This window comes from Apus apus, chromosome 11, assembly GCF_020740795.1.
Source record: "Apus apus isolate bApuApu2 chromosome 11, bApuApu2.pri.cur, whole genome shotgun sequence".
Lineage (NCBI taxonomy): Eukaryota > Metazoa > Chordata > Aves > Apodiformes > Apodidae > Apus > Apus apus.
This window is the reverse complement of record NC_067292.1, coordinates 18,530,398-18,550,876: the sequence shown is the minus strand read 5'-3', so window position 1 is coordinate 18,550,876 and position 20,479 is coordinate 18,530,398. Positions and strand designations below refer to the sequence as shown.

The following is a 20,479-nucleotide window of genomic DNA, read 5'->3' as shown; positions in this document are numbered from 1 at the left end:
TTTAAATGGGAAATGGGGTATAATAAAAATACATGTATTAAGGAAAATTAACCAGTGCCAAAGAATCAGAAAACCTCTTATCAGGAATGTAACCTAGGAAGGCACGAAGGGGAATGATACTCCAGGAAGAAACATCCTTTTACCTTTAAAATGGCTGATGTAACCACCTTGTCTTCAGATCCAACTGGGGAACTCATGGAAACAAACACGTTTTCCCTCAACATTCCTTATTTTGACAAGAGCATCAGGACAGAGAAGATGCTTCACTACCTTTCCTGTTCTTGTTGGGGTGATGCTAACCAGCAGCCTCACTAGGTCAGGAAATAAGAACATCTCCACTCACTCTCAAGAGAATAAACTATATTGGATCTTCCACTTCTTTCCCTTTCCTAGCCTTCCCACAGCTTTGTGCTGAAGTACATAAATAAATGTCTTGGTTGGCTGAGTAAGTTTATCATCTCATTGCAGCCCACTGACTTGATATTGTCAATTAAGGGGCAAAACATTCCCCAGTAGAAATTAATTGATAAGAGGCAGTGACATTTGGCAAACATTTAATTACAAGTGCATGTATGCACCTAGAACATAATTTGTATTTCTTTGTTTTATTATAGAAATTCACTTTATACTTTCATGGTAGTATATAGTTCTTATCCTTCACTATAACAATCATTTCCAACGGGTTTTAAATGTGCTACAATAATTGCAGGTTAATTATACATAATTCAAATAATTCAATAATGTTTAAGTACTATTTCTTGTAATTTGAAAGAAACACAGGCTCAGTTCTAAACCTGATGCCCCAAGTGTACAGGGAAGGAAACAATTTTAAGATAAGCACTAGGAAGCATGCAATGACACAGCCAAGCTGCAACATTAGGACAAACAACAGGAAGCATTTTTCCACACTATATAATTCAATTGTGGAAATCACTGCCCCAGAACATGACAGATACCAAATGCAGAAAGAGGACTGGATGAGATTCACATAAAAAAAACCCTTGCAGTTCAGAAAAAAACACCTTTAAACAACTGCTTGCTTGGAAGTGATGGGAGATGAAGAGGGGAAAGCTAACTCTCTTTTTTCATATAAACTTAGAGAAAAAGGAGTTTGCTTCCAACTTACCCTCTTCCTGGACTCCTCAATAGCTGAAAGCAATGCATTGTCTTTTTCATTCTTCAGGAATCCCTGCAGAACAGGAGGAACAGCTTCAGTCAGGAATGCAGCTTTGCACCAACATCAGACACTAGCTCTTTGAGAAGTGTTACAAATTCTCTCCCCAATCCACTCCTGAGAAGTTTAAAGGTCACTTTACTTCACCAGAGCTACCAGATGCCCATACACAGCAATGTGAAAATGAAAATGCATTAATCCCCTGTTTTAATATGCATTAAATCCTGGTGAAATGTCCTGCTTCTATTCTCTTTTATCTCTGTGTCCCAGCAACTGCTTCCTCTTGCTCTCCATCTGAGGGAGCTGGGATGAAAGCTGGTAGGAGTGATAAGCCAAGATAAGACTGTTGGACTTGAGTATGTGGAAAAAATAAAAAAGGTTTTGACTTGGCAGCTTCAGGCAGGAGTGGAGCTCTTGGAGGCCCAATGGGAACTGTGAAAAAGAGCCTTAAAAATAGTCAGTTGAGGAAGGATGGAAATAACTAAACAGTTGGAAAGCATACAGGGAAAGTTTCCTGCACAGCCTCTCGCCCTGCATACAGCTGGAGTGGGAAAAATATTGCACATAAGAAATGTATTTTTAATTTTTCAATATAGCAGTAAATCTCAGAGTTCAGGTGTACAGGAAGAGACTGATTTAGATGAGCTGTAAGCTCCTTCTCCCAAAGGTTCCTTTCATAACCCATACTAGGAAGTAGATTTTAATTTTAAGCAAATACACAGAGACAACAAACAGGAAACATTTATTACACCCTGACTTGTGTATCTTCATTTTGCATTTTCACTGTTACATCACCAATTAAATCAAGTTGATTTGTACTCCCAGATTTCAACTTAACAATTATTCCAATAATAAAAAAGGAAAAGAAGCCTTTATCTCCCTCTGAAGTAATCAACTACAACATTATCAGCACCACTAAGTGCTAATATCTTGAGTCTGTATGCTCACTTCACAGCCCTAAAATTAAGAGCAACTAACAAATCCAGTTGGAAACTGTCCAACCACAGGTATCACAGATTGCTGCTTAGCTCTGGGGAGGGAGAAGGGTTTGAAATCTCCCCAAACTGAAGAAATCTGGCAGGGGACTCAGCTGCAGAGCTGTGCTGCCTGCCTTCCAGCTACCCAGCACCAGCATGTGGAATAAAGGGCACTGCACCCTTTCCTTCTCAAGTATGTAGAACAAGCATTTGAGGCACGGGACAGCCTGTGACCCCCTTCAGCTGGAAATAGGAAGGTGCCCCCTTTCTGTGTACCAGATAGAGAATGAGCTGACATCCTCTGAGACAGAGGTGCCCCCAGAAACAGCCCCTGAACTGCACAGGGAAGTAGTGGCCACTTCCACGCAGCCTGTTCTTCAGTTCATCAGGCATCACCTCCTGCTTCATTTTTAGAAATGCCCGCAGAGAAAGCACAGTTACCATCTGAAAAAAGGAATGCTAAATCCAGATCCTTGCACATGTCTGGGGACCAACTATTACAGCAGCTGTCACCAAGGCAAGGGCTGCTGCAGTCACCTAACTGGGCCAAGACCAACCTTGGCTCCAGGCAGGAGAGGTTGGGAGGGATGGAGACAGGTTTGTCCATGTCTGCATGGGTGGAAGGACTTTGGAAGGGCAATAAGTTATTTTTCTTGTTATTTCATTCCCCCTGCTCCAACAACTATCTGGAATTATAACAAGGAGTGCTTCTGGACCTTCAAAGCACACACCAACACACAAGCAGCAGACCCAGCCCTGTTTCTGATGGTAGGGAGCTGATGCTGCTGGGAATGCCACCATTTCCTAACAAAGCTGCTGATTTTACAGGCAAAAAAGACCCCTCCCTGTCTCCAAGATGCAGATCCACAGCTACCTGGCTGTGATGGAAGGTGCTCAACACACCAAGCCAGGTCCTGCAGCCTGCTGAGGTCCTTGGTGCCTTGGTTCCCTGCTTGCTCTGTGAGCACTGAAAGCCCTCAGAGATCCAAGCCCTACCTTAATGTCTTTGGTCTTCTCCTCTCTCCTCGCAGGGATGTGCCCTGAGCTGAGCAGGTACTCGACTAGAAGGGTACACACACCAACGATGGTAATCAGCAGAATAATTTAAGATGTGCTTGAACTTGCCTTGCAGTCAGTAAATCCAGGCTGAGTACCTCATTTAATGAAGCCTCCCAGCTCCTGGAGAGTTCACTAGGTCCATTTAAGGGATTACATTACACAGAAGGCCAATTAGAGGATGATAATTGTCTTTTTCTGTCTCAAAAACTACTCCTTTTGCAAATGAAAATCCTCACAAGTTCTAAGTAATACCTGTAATGCCTCACTGGGAACAGGTACATTTGAAAAAGGTTGCTCTGTGCCCTGTGCTAAACCTGACTGTAGCATGACAAGTGCTGTGTCAGTTAATTACAGGCTGGTGGGTGAACCTCAAAGGAGGGAGGTTCAGTAGCTGCTGCTGGGGCTCCTGCTACTGCTCACAAGACTCATTCTGCTTAGTGAGGCAAAACAAGAGCTCCTGGGGTTGTCACTCTTAGGTTTTGGTGGCCAAAATGCCACAGGTTCTATAAGTGAGGAGCTGCTGTAGCAGCATTTATTCCCCAGGTTTATTGCACTGCCACCCAGTGGTGCACTAAGCTTTGGTCACTGGACGACCAGCTTTCACATCCATATAAATGCACACAGATGTCCTTCTGCTGTAAGAAAAAGCAGAGATGGGCAGAAAGATGGAAGAGATGTGCTTTACACTAGAGCATTTCAGTCCTCAAAAAATCCCAGGCCACAGAACAGCTTTCAGGGTTCACTGTTCTCTTAATTCTGGGCCTTGCACAGCGCTCGTCGTGCTCATGGGGTTCCGCCTGCCCTAAAAGATCCCTGCAATCCCAGAGGCAAGGCTGGACTTTGCCACCCACGTTACAGCCTGCAACAAGGATCCACGGGATGGTGTGCAGCAGGGAGTGCACAGCCCCCAGAGCAGGAGCTGCCCTCTGGGGGAGATGCTGCTGCCTTACAACGAGACATTTTCTGTATCCAAAGAGAGGAGAACAGAGATACTGTTAGGAGACAAAGGGCTATTTCCCAGCAGCAGATGGCAAAGATAGGAATAACTAACACAAGCACTGCTAAAACCTCAGAGGTGAAATCCTCACCTTGCAGCTCTCCCTGAACAAGCTCTGCCAATGCAGGGATCCCAACGTAGCCCAGATTTTGTTTGAAAATGAAAATTTGTCTTACTTCCCCGAGGCAAGTTTACATAAAAAGCTCCGAGCCCTAATGTCACACCATGCTGTCCTGCTTTAGTGAGTGGCATTTAATTTTCCTCTCTGTTACTGTGGGGATCTCACACCCTAGTGTGAAAGGGAAGCAGCACAACTCCCCTCCATCTTCTCTGCAACGCTCACTGCTCAGTGTTTCCTACACACCATTTGTGCAGCATCTGATGAGACAGTATTTGCAAAACAGGGACACAGGTGTAGAAATACACCCACTTTCCCACCTTCAGGTCCCCATTTTCCAGCTAGTTCCACTTCTTGCATGTCTACTGGCTCCCAGCGTCTTTCCCCAGCACATTCCAGTTCCTCTTGGATCTCGTACCCCTTGGATTCTAATCTGAGCTTCTCACATTCTTCCCTCCTTGCTGAAATCCAGCCCCACTCAAGGATGGTTTGTACAAGTGGCCCCATCAGTGGAGAAGCAGGACCTTGGGAGGCTGTACCACTATTCTTGCTCTGCTCCTTGTTCCACTGTCATTTCTCCTCTCAGGCAACTGCTGCCTGACACAGGGTGATGTGACAGGCACTGGCACCTGCCTTGCTCCAGCCTGAATTCCAACAAAGAAGTATCCCAGTAACTATTTAATTATCAGTAGGAAAGGGCATGCATGCACTGATGGTCACTTTTTGACAGGAGATTGAAAGTCTCTTCCATTGCTGCAGCAAATCAGGTTAGTAAACTCTTTCCTGGCTGATAGAAATCTCTTAATTACTTCCATCAGCCAGGCCATACTTTTAATACTTGATCTTAGTATTCAAGCTGTCAAGAGAAGGCAAATGTTGCCAAATAGTGTATGGAGGCCTTGGATGTTGACAGCAATGCTTAATTTTCCACTGGCAGGGGAAGAAAGGAAAAAATGAAATGAACAATCTGGGGCATTTCAAGTCAATTGCTCTTTGATTAAAATATTTCCAAATGCTGGATTTCCAGCAGATCCAGTGAATCCTGCAAAGGACCAGCAGGGATGACGACTGTAGGGGGAATAAACAACACTCTTCAGCAATGGTTTTGGAACAGTAGCTCCAAATGAAACACCTAATTTGATGTCTACTAGGGATTTTAAGAAACAATTTGCTAATTACAACCCTACTGCAAAGGTAAAGCTGTCTGTGTACCCTCTGGGGTGGGGCACAGCCCTCCTGGCCACCTTCTTTCTGGAAACAGAAAATGAAGCAAAACTACCTGGCACCCACTGCCACAATGTATTGCCTTTTTTTAAAATCCAAATTATGTTGACACAAGCACCAATGCTTGCTGGCTGGCTCTAAACAGATAGGCTGATAAGCCCATCAGCAATCTTGTGGCCAACTCATGCATTCCTGAGGATGGGCACATGCCAGTGTGACATGGGCAATAATTCTCCCTTTCCAGACACTTCTTTTGCATGCTTCATACTGGAGACTCTTGGAAGCTTCTGTAGGTCTCCTAAGATTTGTTTTTCAGAAAGCATCAACATTTGCTAAAAACATGCAGACAAGCAGCTTCACTGTATAACTTGGCTGTGCAATAACAGCCTCCTTCAGAGCACAGAGAGCCCAGAGATCAGCTACCAAAAGCCATGAGCTAAGAGCATTTGTGAAATTGGTCTTCTCCTTAGAGGACTTCAGGTGACACTGCTATGGGGCCAAAGCAGACTGGGGGCCCAGAGAGGAAGAGAACCCAAGGAAAGGTGATTCTATAGATCACTTGAAAGCTACATGAGAGAGAAGGAACAAGTTGTACAGACACACAAAGCTTGTCAAAGCATAATACACATTTCTCAGATTCCTTAGGATGGGAAATCTTGTCTCATTTTTCTAAAAACTTAAATCACTGTTGATTAAACAGAAGAAAAAACTAAGCAAAGAACAAAAGGGCTTAGAGTTTGCTAAGACCCAAAAGCCAGTTGGTTTCAGAGACCTTCAAAGCAACAGCCATAATGAAGCTTAAGAGGAAAAAACATGCTTCTCTGCTACCTGCCTTCACAGGGGTCTCAAACCACATCCCCCCATGCACCATAACTGTGCTCCACCTTTCTAGTCAATACTGGTGTCCAATTTGTTTGAAAGCTAAGGCAGGAGAGCTCTTCCCCACTTTGCAAGCACATGCCATTTCAGTGGCAGGAAGTCATTAAAATATACAATCCCTGGCCTCCTCTTGGCTCTGCTGTGTGACTAGCAATGATTTTAAAGATTATTTCACTTTTTTTTTTTTAAAGCAGCTTTCTGCTCCAGCAGAATCAAATTTTGCAGAGCTGCAATACTGTCTCCTTTCATGATGGAAGAGCAGCAACACGGAGCTCACCCTGGTAGAAGCAAGAGTTGATACATACCCTGCTAGAGCCTGTGTCACTTCCCTGTGAGGGTGGTGAGACCCTGGCCCAGGTTGCCCAGGGAAGCTGTGGCTGCCCCATCCCTGGCAGTGTTGAAGGGCAGGTTGGATGGGGCTTGGAGCAACCTGGGCTGGTGGGAGGTGTCCCTGCCCATGCAGGGAGTTGGATCTAGATGATATTTAAGGTCCCTTCCAACCCAAACCAGTCAAGGATCTGATGATTCTCTGGTCCACACACTAGAGAATGAAGGGGTAGGACCACAGGCCTCCCTGGACAGGTTGTGGAAGATGCACAGCAGTGACCTTTGCTGGAGACAAGTTGTGGGGCAGCACCACGGGCATGATCTGTGCTCTGTTCTGAATACAGCCTTTCACCTGCGTTGCAGAGTGAGGCAAATATTTACAGAGCACCCTCTGCCACAGGTTTGTCCTGGCAACACAAAACTAGTTCATTTTTTGGTATAATTTTACTCGTTTAGACTGTTTGATCTGTGAAACTCCTGCAGTTCTTACAGTAATCTTCAGACCGTACCCAAGAATATTAGATATCATTACTCCTGTGAAGTCACTCCAGTGACAGAAAACACTCCAACTGCCACAAGAATCAGTTCCCAGGAAATCCCAGATCAGCTCCTAACAGAAGCAGGTGGGAATGTTTTTTGACTCTTGCTGGGACACTTTGGATCTGGGAAGTGAAGGTGTGGAAAACTAGCTCCTTAGACATACATACTTGGAGGGAAAAAATAGAAATACCTCCTAGCTCCTGCTTCAGCCAAGAGACCATCCCTGAAGTGCCAAAGGGCTAATATCAAATCTTCAGTTCATGTCAAACCGTCCCCCTTGAGGGCACCAAGAGGCACCACCAGATCCCACATCCATCCAGAGGAGCACACCTGCAGGATGTGGCCAAAGAAGAGTGGTGCAAGGTGCTTGCAGCCAATTTAAGCAACATTTATCCCAAAATATAAAAAGGAGCAGAGCTTTACCACACTGGAAACATCTAGAAAAATACCCCTGCTCACATTTCCTGCCAGCTGCTCCCACAGCAGCCTCAAAATTGAACACTCTGCTACATGGCACTGCTTGTTTTGTGTAGAACCAGAAATCATCACTACTGGCAGGAAAGAACTGCCCAATTTCAGTTTCTTCTAATTCAACATAGGATGCTTAGTGAGTTGAGGATTTCTTGCACTACAATCTATCAGTATTTCACTTTAAATTGTACTTACAAGTAGCTTAAGACAACATGGAAATTCACTGCAGAGTTCCCAGTCATTTTAAGATTTTACAAAATATGCCAGAGAAGTTTGCAAGGTGCAAGAAATTCAAGCATAATGATTACATTGAGTGAAGCAGGATACTCTGTTCTAAACAAACACCAAAATGTATCAACCTTTGCAATAGATGGAATGTATATATGACTTGTACAGTGTAGCTAATTATGAAAACATTAGTAATTATCCATACTATTTGCTGTGCCTTTTCCCTTCATCAGAGTAAAACCAAAATAACCTCAATTACACAGATTAGTGTAAATCTGAAAATCTTTGCCACGTCACGTTGGGCTGCACGTTGCATGGGAACCCTGTCAGAAGTGGGGTTAGTAGGATTTGCAAAGTCACAGGCACTTTCCTGGCATAAAACAGATAAAACCTTTTTAATCCAGAATTTTACAGTGAACTTGCTCAGGATGAGATTCTGCTCCACGTTCAGTTTTCAGCCTCCAATGCACAGATCATTTTTGACAGCAATTGTTAATGGAACACAAAACCAGTATAAGCAGCAGTGCTACTTTTCTCTAGTGATTCTCTCTTCCTTCCCAGGCATATCCTCATTTTCTTTCTCCCTACAATGCAACTGGGAGCTGTTCAACAAGAATTCCAGATCCTACCAAGCTACAAAGTACCAAGAAAACCCGTGCAATAACAAATTTGAAGCCTTGAATAACCCCAACCCACTTAAGAGGTCATGCAAAGAACAGAAGGAAGAAAAAACAATGGAAAAAAATATTTATCTGAACTAGAGAGAGAAGGTGGACAGACTCTTGCCAGCCAGTTATGGCAGTAGGAAATGTTACTCAAGAGCCACCAGAAGGAGCTTGCTTAGCTGCCTAACATTGGTACATCACACCTGAAGGCATCTCAAGACAAACGGAAACATTATTAAAGATAAAGAAACCAAAATGTCACAAAGACAATTAAATGCAACATCACCTCACTTGGATACAACTTCTTGAGACAAGGCAGGTCTCTGCACAGAGGAGACCAGCAGAAGGACCCACAGGAAGCCCATCTCCTTTGGCACTGGAGTTTCACCAGCAGCTGTGGCATCAGCATAGAGCAAATGAACCAGAATCTGAAACCTGAGCTGACTGAGTTTCCAAATGCATGGCTGCTTTTCTCAGGATTTTTAAACAGAGGGAGGACCCTGGCGTGGAGCTTTACTCAGTGCCATGATGAGCAGCCACAGTCTCCCCCCTGCACTACAAATATCCTTGTATTAGCATCCCAATTAAGAAATACAACCCTACAAATACCATCAACGCGTCAAGCCATTCACAATCAAACCAAAACTTGGGGCTCTACCTCTTTTTGAGTTAAAATTTAAACTAAATTATAAGGTAATTCCTATGGGCTTGAGATCCACCACACAACCTCCTATTAAAAATATTTAGTGTGAAAAGAGAGAATTTCTGATCATCCAGTCGAATAAGCTATGACATCCGCCTCTCTTGTGTCATGCTTTTCAAGGGAATTCTGAGGAAAAAAAAATAAAATACAGATTTCAGCGATTTAATCTTTCATAATACAGCCAGAACTAAGCTTATAATGCAATACCTTCTGCTGAAATCATCCTGGCATCAGGCAGGACACCCTCAAATCAAGCCATGGAAACTCATTTCACCGATGACGCCATTTTCTTCTTCCTTTCGCTGCCATTTTAGCATCGTGGTTACTCCACATTTTCTCAAGAAGTAGCTGCATGTTCTACCCCCCCTCCCCAAGAGGGGACCCCTCTCAAACAAGACGGGGCCAAATAAAACCTGGAGGTTGAATTTCTGCCCGTGTCACGCCCTTGCGAGGCAGGGATGAAGCTGCCATTGCAGACCACACCTCGATCTACTGAGCGGGCGAGGAGTCTCCTGAGATGGTGTAAGCTGAGAAACCAGCCACTGGAAATCTGTCAGCACTGCACAAAAAAAAATTGATGAAGCTGAGAAGAGAGGAGTGTCCAGCCCTGTTATAGGACCACAGGCTTCTCTCTGAATACCACAGAAAACACTAGCTAATAAGAGAGTAGTTTGCAAAGAAAAGACAAAGGCAGAACGGAGGCACACACGAGCTTGCAGTGTCTGTCGCTGGACTAATTGCACATCAGCATCAACATCCAGGCAGCTACAATAACCCACTCAACCTGGTGGCAGAAAATGCCTTTCTCTGGATACACTGTTCACATCCGAAAGCCAAGCTGCCATCCCTAGCAGTTGGTGGAGGATTTCCCAGCTTGAAACAGCACCTTTCTTATGGAACACCAGCAAGAGGGGCAAAATATTAAACAAACCTGCTAGTCATTAACACACATCTCCTCTAACCCACTTCTGCAAATTTTACTGCATTCCCTCCATCTCCCCCCAACCCTAAGTGCTTTATCCTTCTGGCTGGCAGCATGTAACCTTGCTATATGCAAGAAACAAGGGTGTTCTCAGGCTTTTTGGGAAGGAAAACTCATTATTGGTACATGCACATCTCTTCCTTCACTATTTCAGATGTATAAAAGCAGCCAAATGCCCTCAAAAGAAAAACTGTAAAGAATAAAAATTGGTTCTCTTTACCTCCTCTGGATGCAAGTAGCAAGCCTGGCAGCACTGAGCCTGACACACTCCCTGGTCTCAGGCTGACTCAAGCAGAAGGATTTCACCTGCTGTGCCCACATCCCACAGCAGAAAGCCCATCTACCTTCTTCCTGAGCATTCCTCGGGAGCACTAGTTATCTTTCTGCTTCAGTAAAAACAAACAAACAACACAACAAGCCAAGGGGAAAAAAAAAAAAAATCATCTTCCAGCCTCCATCTGAATTTCAGACACAAAGTGATGCATGCAGCAAAGGCTCACTGCCTCCAAGGGACAACGCCTGGTTCACAGGCATCAGAACCCTGTCAGCATCCTAAATGTGATAGCCAAGTTAAAGCAGGATGCAAATCCCAAGCACCAGCATAGGTGGCTTTCCTTAGTGCTGCACATCCACAACGGGATTTTCCCCAGAACATTTCTCTGGCGATTCGAAGTCTCCCAGAAAAACCCCAGGTAGAGAAAGAAAACCTTTCCAAACTTAAATCTACTTTATTTTACTGGTAACAGCTGGCTAACGCTACCAAAAAAGAGCCTAAGATTACATGCATTTTAGTGTGAAGAATGTGTTCTTGGGGTTTTTTTGCCAATACACAGTGGAATTTCCAGAAAACAGGCTAAATTTAAAGTTCGGCCTCTGAAATAACATGCCATGATTTGGCAAAATCATCCACCCGGGTTAGAGAAACAAGCCCAAATCAGCCACCTTTCCGAAATATTTGTAAATAAATCACAGATAGTTTGTTCACCTAATAGGTATTTTCAACATGGCCCTTGGAATAAATATATTTTACTGACACTGAAAGCAAGCAGTTTGGAGGAGTTCATACACGTAACCACATCTTTCAATCCTCAATTTTAAACACGCCGCCGCCTTCAGAAATTGTTTCCCCCATTCCTACATTACTGATACATCTCACAAAGTTAATTATTTAAACAACCTATGCATTATTAATTGCAAATAATGAAAATAAAAAGCCGGAGACTGGCACATGCCTGTTATAATTATACAACCTAAAAATGTGAAGACATCATCAAGCTCCGAAAGGCACGCGTTAGAATTCTCTGCTGCGACAAATGGTAGGTGACAATAAACACTTTTATCCTTTCCCAGCTTATTTCTCCCACTGGGTAATAAACCTGAGGTTTAAACTTCGCAGACTTAGGGCACGAGACTGGTGTGCTGAGGGACCCACAGGAAACAAAAGGTTTCCATTTTTCTCCTCCAGCTGTACTCCACCCTTCCTAAGGAACTGTGGAGCAGTGCATGCCTTTATTTGCACGTTGCATGAACAAGGCACACGAGCTTTTGGACTTCAATGTAAACGAAATGCCAACTCCAGAGGCTGCCAACAGTTGTCACAGAAAACCCTGCTCTAACAGACCTACAGCTAATTAATAATTACAGTGGCTCAGTCATTTTTCTATACATTAATTGATGGAGCTTAGTTGAACTCTGTCTCCCACCCACTTCAGACAAAGGAAAATAATTTGCCACACTGTACCAAGTGCAAGGATAATTGAGCTGCCTCCCATCTGGGGTCAGTGGAGATGGCTTCCTCCATCTTTTTACACATGCAAACCACACATTTCATTGTCTTCTACTTAACTGAGCTGCTTTTGTGGCAAGAACCCCTCCTCAGTACAGGTAAATCTTGTTTAAAAGAGGCAACTTTTTTGGCCGTGCTGCTCCTCTGTCTGCCCTTCTGAGCAGTTCAGACATGTCTCAGTGGACAATAAGAAGAGTGCAGAAGATGGCAAATAGGCACCTTCACGACTGGGGAGGGAGCCCCAAAGGAGGCAAGTCATTCTCTGCAGCAGAGCCCAGGCAGTGTCCCAGCACAGTACATTTCCTTAACCTGCTTTTCTCCATATGGAAAAGCAGAACAGAAAGGAGGAAAAGCAGCCCACCCTACACGTCTGTCCCCACACCGGAGGCAGGCAGAGCTCCCAGTTTGCAAGCAGTCCCCACATCTGAGAGAATGAAATCAGCTGCCACCCACCCACGGCCACCACATTGATATAAATGTTAATTCCCTGTTGCCCTTTACTATCATTTTCCTGGCTTAACCCCTTTCATAACATACGCTATTCACTTTAAAGAGAGGTGGGGTCTAGGCTGCAAACTCCAGTTGACTAAGCAAACACATTTCACCACCTCATTTAAGAAACTACAGGGGAGGGGGGGAAAATCTCCAAGTGTCTTCATTTACTTTGGAAAAATAGAAATATTTCCCATCTTATTTTCATCCCATTATTTGAAATCCTCACTTCAAAATTAAATTAAAGAAAGTTTAACGTGTCTTCTAAATAAATCATAAGTGCATCTGTAGGAACAGAGGAAAGAGGGGAGCAGTATCTTCACACCACAACGAAAACTAAGATAATCATATAACCAAGTAGCATCTCTATCCTTTTTAAATACTTCCCTAGACATGTCAGTCTAGGGAAGAGAAAACAGAAATAAAGGCATGCAGAAAGTTATGCTGCTGTATCTCTGCTGAAATGAAAAGCAAAGTCAGCAATGTCAAGAGGGTCTTTAAAAAAAAGGCAACACGACTGAAACCCAAAGCAGACACTGGACTGCCCCACCCAGCAGCTGCTCTAGCAAAGAATATGAGAAGGTAAAGGCACAGATCTTAAGGTTTGTTTCCTGTGAGCAAAGGAGGATTTCTACAGAACTACCCACCTGTTCTCTTCAACGACTCACCTACAAAATTTAAACCATCTCCAGCAACAGCAGACAAAAAACCACCATAGAAGACACCTGAAGGAAAACTGTCTCTTATCAAAGCAAGCTTTTAACCTTCGTTTTAAACATTTTTAAATGCATACATTCCTACCTGTAGATCTCAGCAGTGAGGAGTTACAAACCTGTTAATGCTGGCTGTAACTGCCACACTTCAGCTGCCTGGTATTTAGGCTTACACAGCTGAATCTTTCTGTATTAACGCTCAAGTTTTCTCATCTTAAAAAATAAACAAACAAAAAAAAAGAAAAATTAATCAAACCTGCAAGTCCTGAAATGGCTGAGACAGTCAAGAGTCCAGCAAGACAATAAGAAAGCAGCTGCTTTCCACGGCTGAACACCACTGCCTGGAAAGCATCTAGAGATATGTATTTTTTTTTCCAGTGGTGCTTTATTCAAATTCTAGGGAAAGCATCAGTCTGAAACCAGTAACTGATGGGAGTAACAGTTTATAGGTTACAGAAGGATATTTTATTGTTAACGGACTGTACCATGTAGGAGTTAGGAGGGGGTAAGGAGGCAGGCAGGCAAGAGGAGAGAGATGCTACTATTTTTTTTTTTCCTCCCTGAGCCACTGCAATTACTCTGATGTGAATTTTTGATGACTTCCGACATATTGCATGGTTAATAATCATTTCAGCTGTCATGTCTGGTTAATGTGGAAAATGCATTTGCTGCATTGTGATGCAGCACTCCAGCCACAGATTGTAACACCAGTTGTGAAGCTATTCCCTTAACTGAGCTGCATGAATTTGCACATACCATGAGGCTAAAATAAATGGCAGTTTGATTTTTATACAGCACCAGAAAGCTTCTGCCATTTTAGACCCGCAGAGCTGCTGAAAAAACAACTTGTACAGGCAGATAATTTTACTGCATATTAATTGGTGTCAGTGTTCTCCAAAGGAGAGCTTTGATTCTCTATTGTTTTGCTGGGTTTGGTTATTTAGCAGTTAAAAGACCAAGATACTATTTACATTAAACATAGGGGGGGTTTTGGTAGCTTTGAATAGGTTATTTAATTGTAAGCATATATACCTCAATGAAACTGTCAGTACTACAGAAATGCAGCCCTGTTATTAACACAGGCTTAACCTAACTACTTCTTCCTCCATGTGATACTTACAAATGTGTTTTTTATATATAATGTTGCCTTACAAATGCTTGTACATCAACAGGGAAAACACGCTGCTTACAAATAAAGAGGATTTTACTCACAAAGTACCACTTCTTCACCTACACTTTAAACATCAAACGAGAAGTATAAGGTCACATAAAATACTAACATGTGCCTTTCATTGTCACCAATAGAAAAACAATGCTGCAAGCAATCGTGCAATTACAAGAGGGGATGTAAAACAGCAGAGATGAAACCATGCAAAGAGCCAGTCACCCGATGATTAAAGTCAGGCCAGTTTATTCCAGCAGTCAGGTGATGGTGCCATCATTACAGTGCAGAAAGCCAGAGAAAAATCGAGAAACAGACCACCCCCACCTTCAAGAAAAAAATTAGAAGCACCAAAGAAATAGAGAATGCATTTGCTAATAGGCAAAACGTACCACCATAAAGATGTGTTTCACAAAAGGTGAGCGTGACACTATCAGGCAGTTACCTCCACAGGTCCCAAGTGCACATTTAACCCCTGGTGCCAACACAGCTCCCTTCAGTCCCCAAATTGCTGGTGACACTCCCAAATTCAAAGTTGCTTCTTTTCAAATCCCAGAACGACAGCCCTGCTGCAGTAGTTCTGCATTTCACAATTCAGTAGCTCTGTTTACTGAATGCACGTCTTTGCAAACATATCCGCTAAAAAAAATATCCAAATTTGGGATTGTTTAATTTAATGAAGCACAGAAAGCTATTAGGAGAGTGTTTTACTGTGCATTAACACTGATGTATCAGCAGAATCGCCACCAATACCACCAATTCATTATTTCCACTTCTGTTTTAATTAAAACAGCACTGCAGGGGTGTCGGATGGACGTGAAGTACCAAGTAAAAATGGTGCAGGATATTTTATATAGTCACTGAATTAACATTGTACTCTGTAGTCTTGGAGCAATTCCAATTAGCAGTTTTATGGGTGTAGAAAGGGCTCTGTGACTAGGGCTTACCTGCTTCAAAAGCATTACTGAGCACCTTGGACAATTTAGCCCTTCACAAGTGGCAGAGTGGTCTCTTAAATACACTGTATTTAGGCTTTGAAACTAGCAAACATGTTCCTAAAGGGGATTTTTCCCAAAGCACTGCAAGGAGCAAACCCTCCCTGCTTGTGACCGAATGAACACTGTGCTGAATACCTCGTATCAGGAGCCTCAGGAGTGGAGAAAACAGGTCCAGACCCACAGATGTTCTTAAGAGGACAACCTCAATTGCATTGCAGGGAAAGCCACTGATGACTGCTTCCAACACTCGGGACTGCAAAAGCAAGGTTGGGAAAGGCAGCTATTTGCAGGAATAATCCAGGCTCTGGCATTGCTCCTGCATTTCTGAGCCTCACTGCCTGGTGGTGTCCCCGCTGCTGTGCTACCCTCAGTAACTTGCCGCTCACCTCACACACTGCTCTGGTCTCGGATGGCTTCTCCCCATCCTTACCTCTGGTTTTCAGAACCCACCAGTGGTGCAGAGCCAAAAGCACAGGGGATACTCAGAGCTTTTGCCTTCTAGCCAAACCTTAAAACAGGTAATGGGCATTACCTGGAAAGACACTCAGCTCTTTGGGATGGGCTGCAGCCTCATCAGGGATTTCAGGAGCACAGTGATCTTTATGGAGCTGCTAGCCACAAGTTTAAAAATGCTGCTTTTATCACCAGACATGCTTTGCTATTTTCTGGCCATGTAGTGCTACTGCAGAAGCTACTCCCAACTGCAGAACTACGCATTACAGATCAGTACAGTTTTTACATAAATATATGGGGTTCTTTCTGTATTGCCTTGCCAGCTCATGATGTTGCAGGGAAAGCCTTCCCAGTGTAGCTCAGCACAGTACTGCCTCCCTTTACCTATGGAGGTCTTACAGCAACAGCTTGGAGGGATAGGAACAGAAACTCCTCACCCCAAATGGCTGTTAGTGTAACCAACTGAGTGGTGACCCAGCTAAGATGTCAGAACTGCTGTTTCACAGGCAATCAGTTCAGTGGAGTGTTCAGTCAGCTCATGCATCAATCACTTCTGTGCTCAGATGTGACTGTGGGAGGAGAAGGGAGAAAGCCATTGTTCAGGGCTGCTGGGCCACCCTTTAGGAAAACTGGAGAAGCTTTCCTCCTAAGTAGAAAGCATCATATCCCTAAGAGAATGATGATGATCATACAGAAGCTGTTGGAGTATGAATATCCTTCTGTGTGTCAGAATCACTCCCTCTCATCGTCTCTGGGAGTCCACGATGACCTCCTTCCCTCTTAGGTACAGCTGCAGCTGTTGAGTGCAGGAGATTCCTTCACTATAACAAAAAAAAAAATCATAGCTACTATCCCTCTTACCTTAAATCCAAGAAAAAAATCCGTAAAACATTCTACACAACAATCACTGTGATCTCCCTTTCTTTCACAGTCTTGCACTGGCCAGGGGTAAGGGGAAGAATACAAACAGCATCCCTGGATCTGCTCCTGTATTAGCTCCTTTTTGAAGTCCTACAGCTGTGCCACCTGCCATGGTCATGGAGCATTAGGCAGCAAAACTAAGGGACTCACTGGCAGTGAGTAAAAGCAGCACTAGGGAGCTCCTTCCCAAAAACCTTTCTTCTCAGCTTAATGCAGTGCCATAGCAGCAGCAAATACTGCACTGTCATAGCAGGTCAGGAGAGTGCCTGAAAGCATTAGCTCCCTTCCTCTGCAAGGCTGGCAGGGTGATTAGCCAGCACTAATGACACACCAGGTCACTTCAGAAGGAGGGCTGTCATGGCCAGCACTGTACCTCTGTTCTCAGCTCTGCACACTCATCCTCTCCCTTCAGAGTGGTGCAAAAAGTGGAGCTGGAAGGTTCAGGGGTTTGATTCAAGCAGTTTAGGGTGAAGAGGACAGGAAGAAAATCCAGGCTAACACTTCCACACCAATACTGTTATATTTACATACATGCAAACGGCACAAAGAGTCAGCTGGGCTGAGTCTATCATTATGCCACTAGCCTACCTGGATGGGAACTGGGGGTGAGTGGCAAAGAGGTAACTTTCATGGACTAAACACGAGTTTAATCCAAAGCTGAGTCAGAAGCTACAACTACCTGGCTCCACCCACACCTGGTGCTGTGGCAGAAAGCTCTCCTCTCGCAGGGCAAAAGCCACCACCCTGACTGGCTGTCAGCTCAGTACAGAGCTCAAAGGAGACCCAAATTATGACGCAGCTTTCTGGGGCAAATCTGTACCAAACGAAGCAGGATGGAAATGCAACAAGTGGGAAACACCAGCCAGCACCAATGGAGAAGCACAGCTTTTGGTGACCAGGCAAATTGGGGAGGGGAAAAAGCAGCACAAATGCTGGACAATTTGAAAAGCCATGGTGCCAAGCAGGGGAGAGGGGGCTGAAGCCCAGCCAAGCAGAGAGGATTAGCTCCAATCCTGCCATTCACCCCCCAATTAACGATAGCAATTAACGGTATCATTTGCCAGGATGAATAGGGAACTTCCACTCCATTCAGCAATTTGACTGTGTCACTGAACTACCTCACGTCCATATTTATCCAAGAGCAGCAACCAGTTTTCATTAGAGCCTTTTTAATGAAGAACTGAGGGTATTACTCATGCTCTCACCACCCAGCCATAATGGAGATGTAATCATTTAAACAGAGGGCAACAAGTGTCCATTTCCCCAAAGCCTTTGTTAAATATCTACTAGGAGATTATTTTCAAAATTAGAATGTGCCATGAATATGCAAACCACTTTCCATCTTTAGCATTAAAAAGAATAATTACCTTTAAAAAAAAACCCCACAAAACTGGAAGCCAAACAGCTATTTTGCAGCAGAATTTCAAGAGTGTTTTAAACATGCCAATGCTAATTTAAAGGAGCAATATAGGTCTGGTTTTGGGCCATTAAACTCTGCCTGGAAAGGCCTCTTTTGTACAGTATTAGTGCCCGCTGCAAGTCTGTAATTATGCAGAGAATGTGTTAATTTTTAATTCAGAATGCTAACCCCTTTTTTTTTTTGTAGGCAAGCCCTGAATGTCAACCCCTCTCACAGATGAGTGCAAGCACTGACATAACCAAATTCAGCTCCTGGTGGTAAAAGCTCTCCCTGGGAGGTGAGGCAGAACAGGCTGGAAAGCAACTCAGCTCTGGAGTAAAAGAGCCTGTTACAAAACTGTCGCCTCAGCATCGTGGCAGGCAAAAATCCTCTCAACCCCACAGCCTGTTAAATCTCCAGCACCATGTGGTCACTGGTATTATTCACACCTTCATTTCAGCATTCTCAGGGTGAGCTGCTGAGTTTCTTCACACGATTTCACAAGGAGCTGAATTCCCACGTCCTTCACATTCCCAAATCCAGGGAAGTGCAGGACAGGGAAGTTCACCTAATGCTGTCTAGAGGCCCACACCAAGTTAACGACTGTCAAACACCAAGCTCATCTTTTTATCTCTTTTGACTCCTACTGATGCCTGCAATCCACAGAGGGACCTGACTTAAGAACACTCTGCGACACAGTCCAGCAATGAATTATTAACTCCAGAGGAAGCTGCAAAGCACCAGCTAGAGGAGCTATCATGATCCTTCCAGGATGATTAACCAGAATGCAATTATCAACGCGCCTGCTTCTCACAAAATGTCTCCAAGTTCTCCATCACACAAAGCCCAAAAGGCACCACACAAGCACACACACTCACACATGCAAAAGCAGAAACAATCCTGTGCTTTTACCTTTGTTTCTTCAGGGTTATATTATCAGTCGTGAATGGTCTGAGGAAAGAAAGCTCTGCCTTTCCCCTTGCTGGAAGAGGGGAGATTGAGGTGAGACATGAGGAGGAAATTCTTCCCTGTGAGGGTGGTGAGACCCTGGCCCAGGTTGCCCAGGGAAGCTGTGGCTGCCCCATCCCTGGCAGTGTTGAAGGGCAGGTTGGATGGGGCTTGGAGCAACCTGGGCTGGTGGGAGGTGTCCCTGCCCATGCAGGGGGGTGGGACTGGATGATCTTGAAGGTCCCTTCCAACCCAAACCATTCAATGATTCTATGACATATGTAGAATCAAGCCCATATTCTTAATTTCCACAGCAGTTCAAGCCACAGAAACCTGCCAGCAGTTTCAGAACCATCCTTTCCCATGTTACATCATGGAGCAGAGTCTGTTTCCAGCCCAGGGCCCACCTGGGCAAACACAGGTGAGCAGCTGTGGCTCTCAGCCTGCTCACCTACAGTGGACAGAGGAAGGCAGATGAATTCAGCTCTTACTGCAAGTGCTGCCCAGAAGTGTGTTCCCAGCCTCTCTCTGAAAGGCAGGCAGATGGGAGCCACCCTCCAAGTTGGATGTAACCTGTGGGCCTCCAGCAGCATCCCAACATACAGAGAGAAGGAAACCAGACAGCTCCCTAAATTAAAAGGTGCCAAGAGGCAGCCAACACTAGCGATGGACCTAAGAAGTCCTCTTGGATGCCAGGATGCACAGGGATATTTGCTTGGGATGGGATACCATGCAGTTCCACAGTCAGCAGGGTAAAGACTGCATTTTAGGTTTTCCTTAGCAAAGAAGCAAAATTTGTGCCTTTCCTTTAATTACAGCTCCCAGCTCTGAAGAAAGTGGCACTAGAACTGCTGGTCTGCACAGAAAATAAACACCCACAAGCACCACGGTTAAAATCAACCCAAGCAGCACACGCCTGCTTTGTCAAACCATCCTTGTATATTTCATAGTGAAAGTTCAACTGAAATCAGTATTGGCATCTCAGCAGGCTTAATTAGAAGTCAGGTCTACTCTATTCAGGTCTTTATACTGTGCTCATTACATTAATATCAAGTGCCTTCCAGTCCTGCTTTAAGTGACATGCCTAACATCTGTCACATGCTGTTTGTTCTCTTCTCCCTTTCCTGGGGGAGTGGAAACAGTGTTCAAGGATCACGGAACAGCCAACAACTGGGAAGGGAGATTCCTCCAGCTCTGGCTCAGCCACCTCACACAGAGCATGTGCTGGCCATGCCTGCTTGGTTAGTTGTTCAATATTATCAT

The 20,479-nt window shown here is 44.2% G+C and overlaps 1 protein-coding gene across 4 annotated transcripts in view; it reads right to left on the bottom strand.

Annotated features, from left to right (window-relative positions):
• Positions 1-20,479, bottom strand: part of NUP93 (nucleoporin 93) — an 80,077-nt gene that overhangs the window by 30,258 nt on the left and 29,340 nt on the right. Inside the window, exons 1-2 of one of the 4 annotated variants that reach the window (XM_051629220.1) lie at positions 13,592-13,832; positions 1,127-1,189 (exon numbers count right to left, since the gene is read on the bottom strand). Coding sequence is in view for 2 of the 4 variants with exons in the window: in XM_051629219.1 (XP_051485179.1) it covers positions 1,127-1,189; positions 8,946-9,068 (186 nt within the window). In the remaining 2 variants the exon portion in view is untranslated. Of the gene's footprint in view, positions 1-1,126; positions 1,190-8,945; positions 9,305-9,569; positions 9,656-13,591; positions 13,833-20,479 lie in introns of those variants that run through there. The other 3 variants (XM_051629221.1, XM_051629219.1, XM_051629218.1) reach the window with 3 other exon arrangements.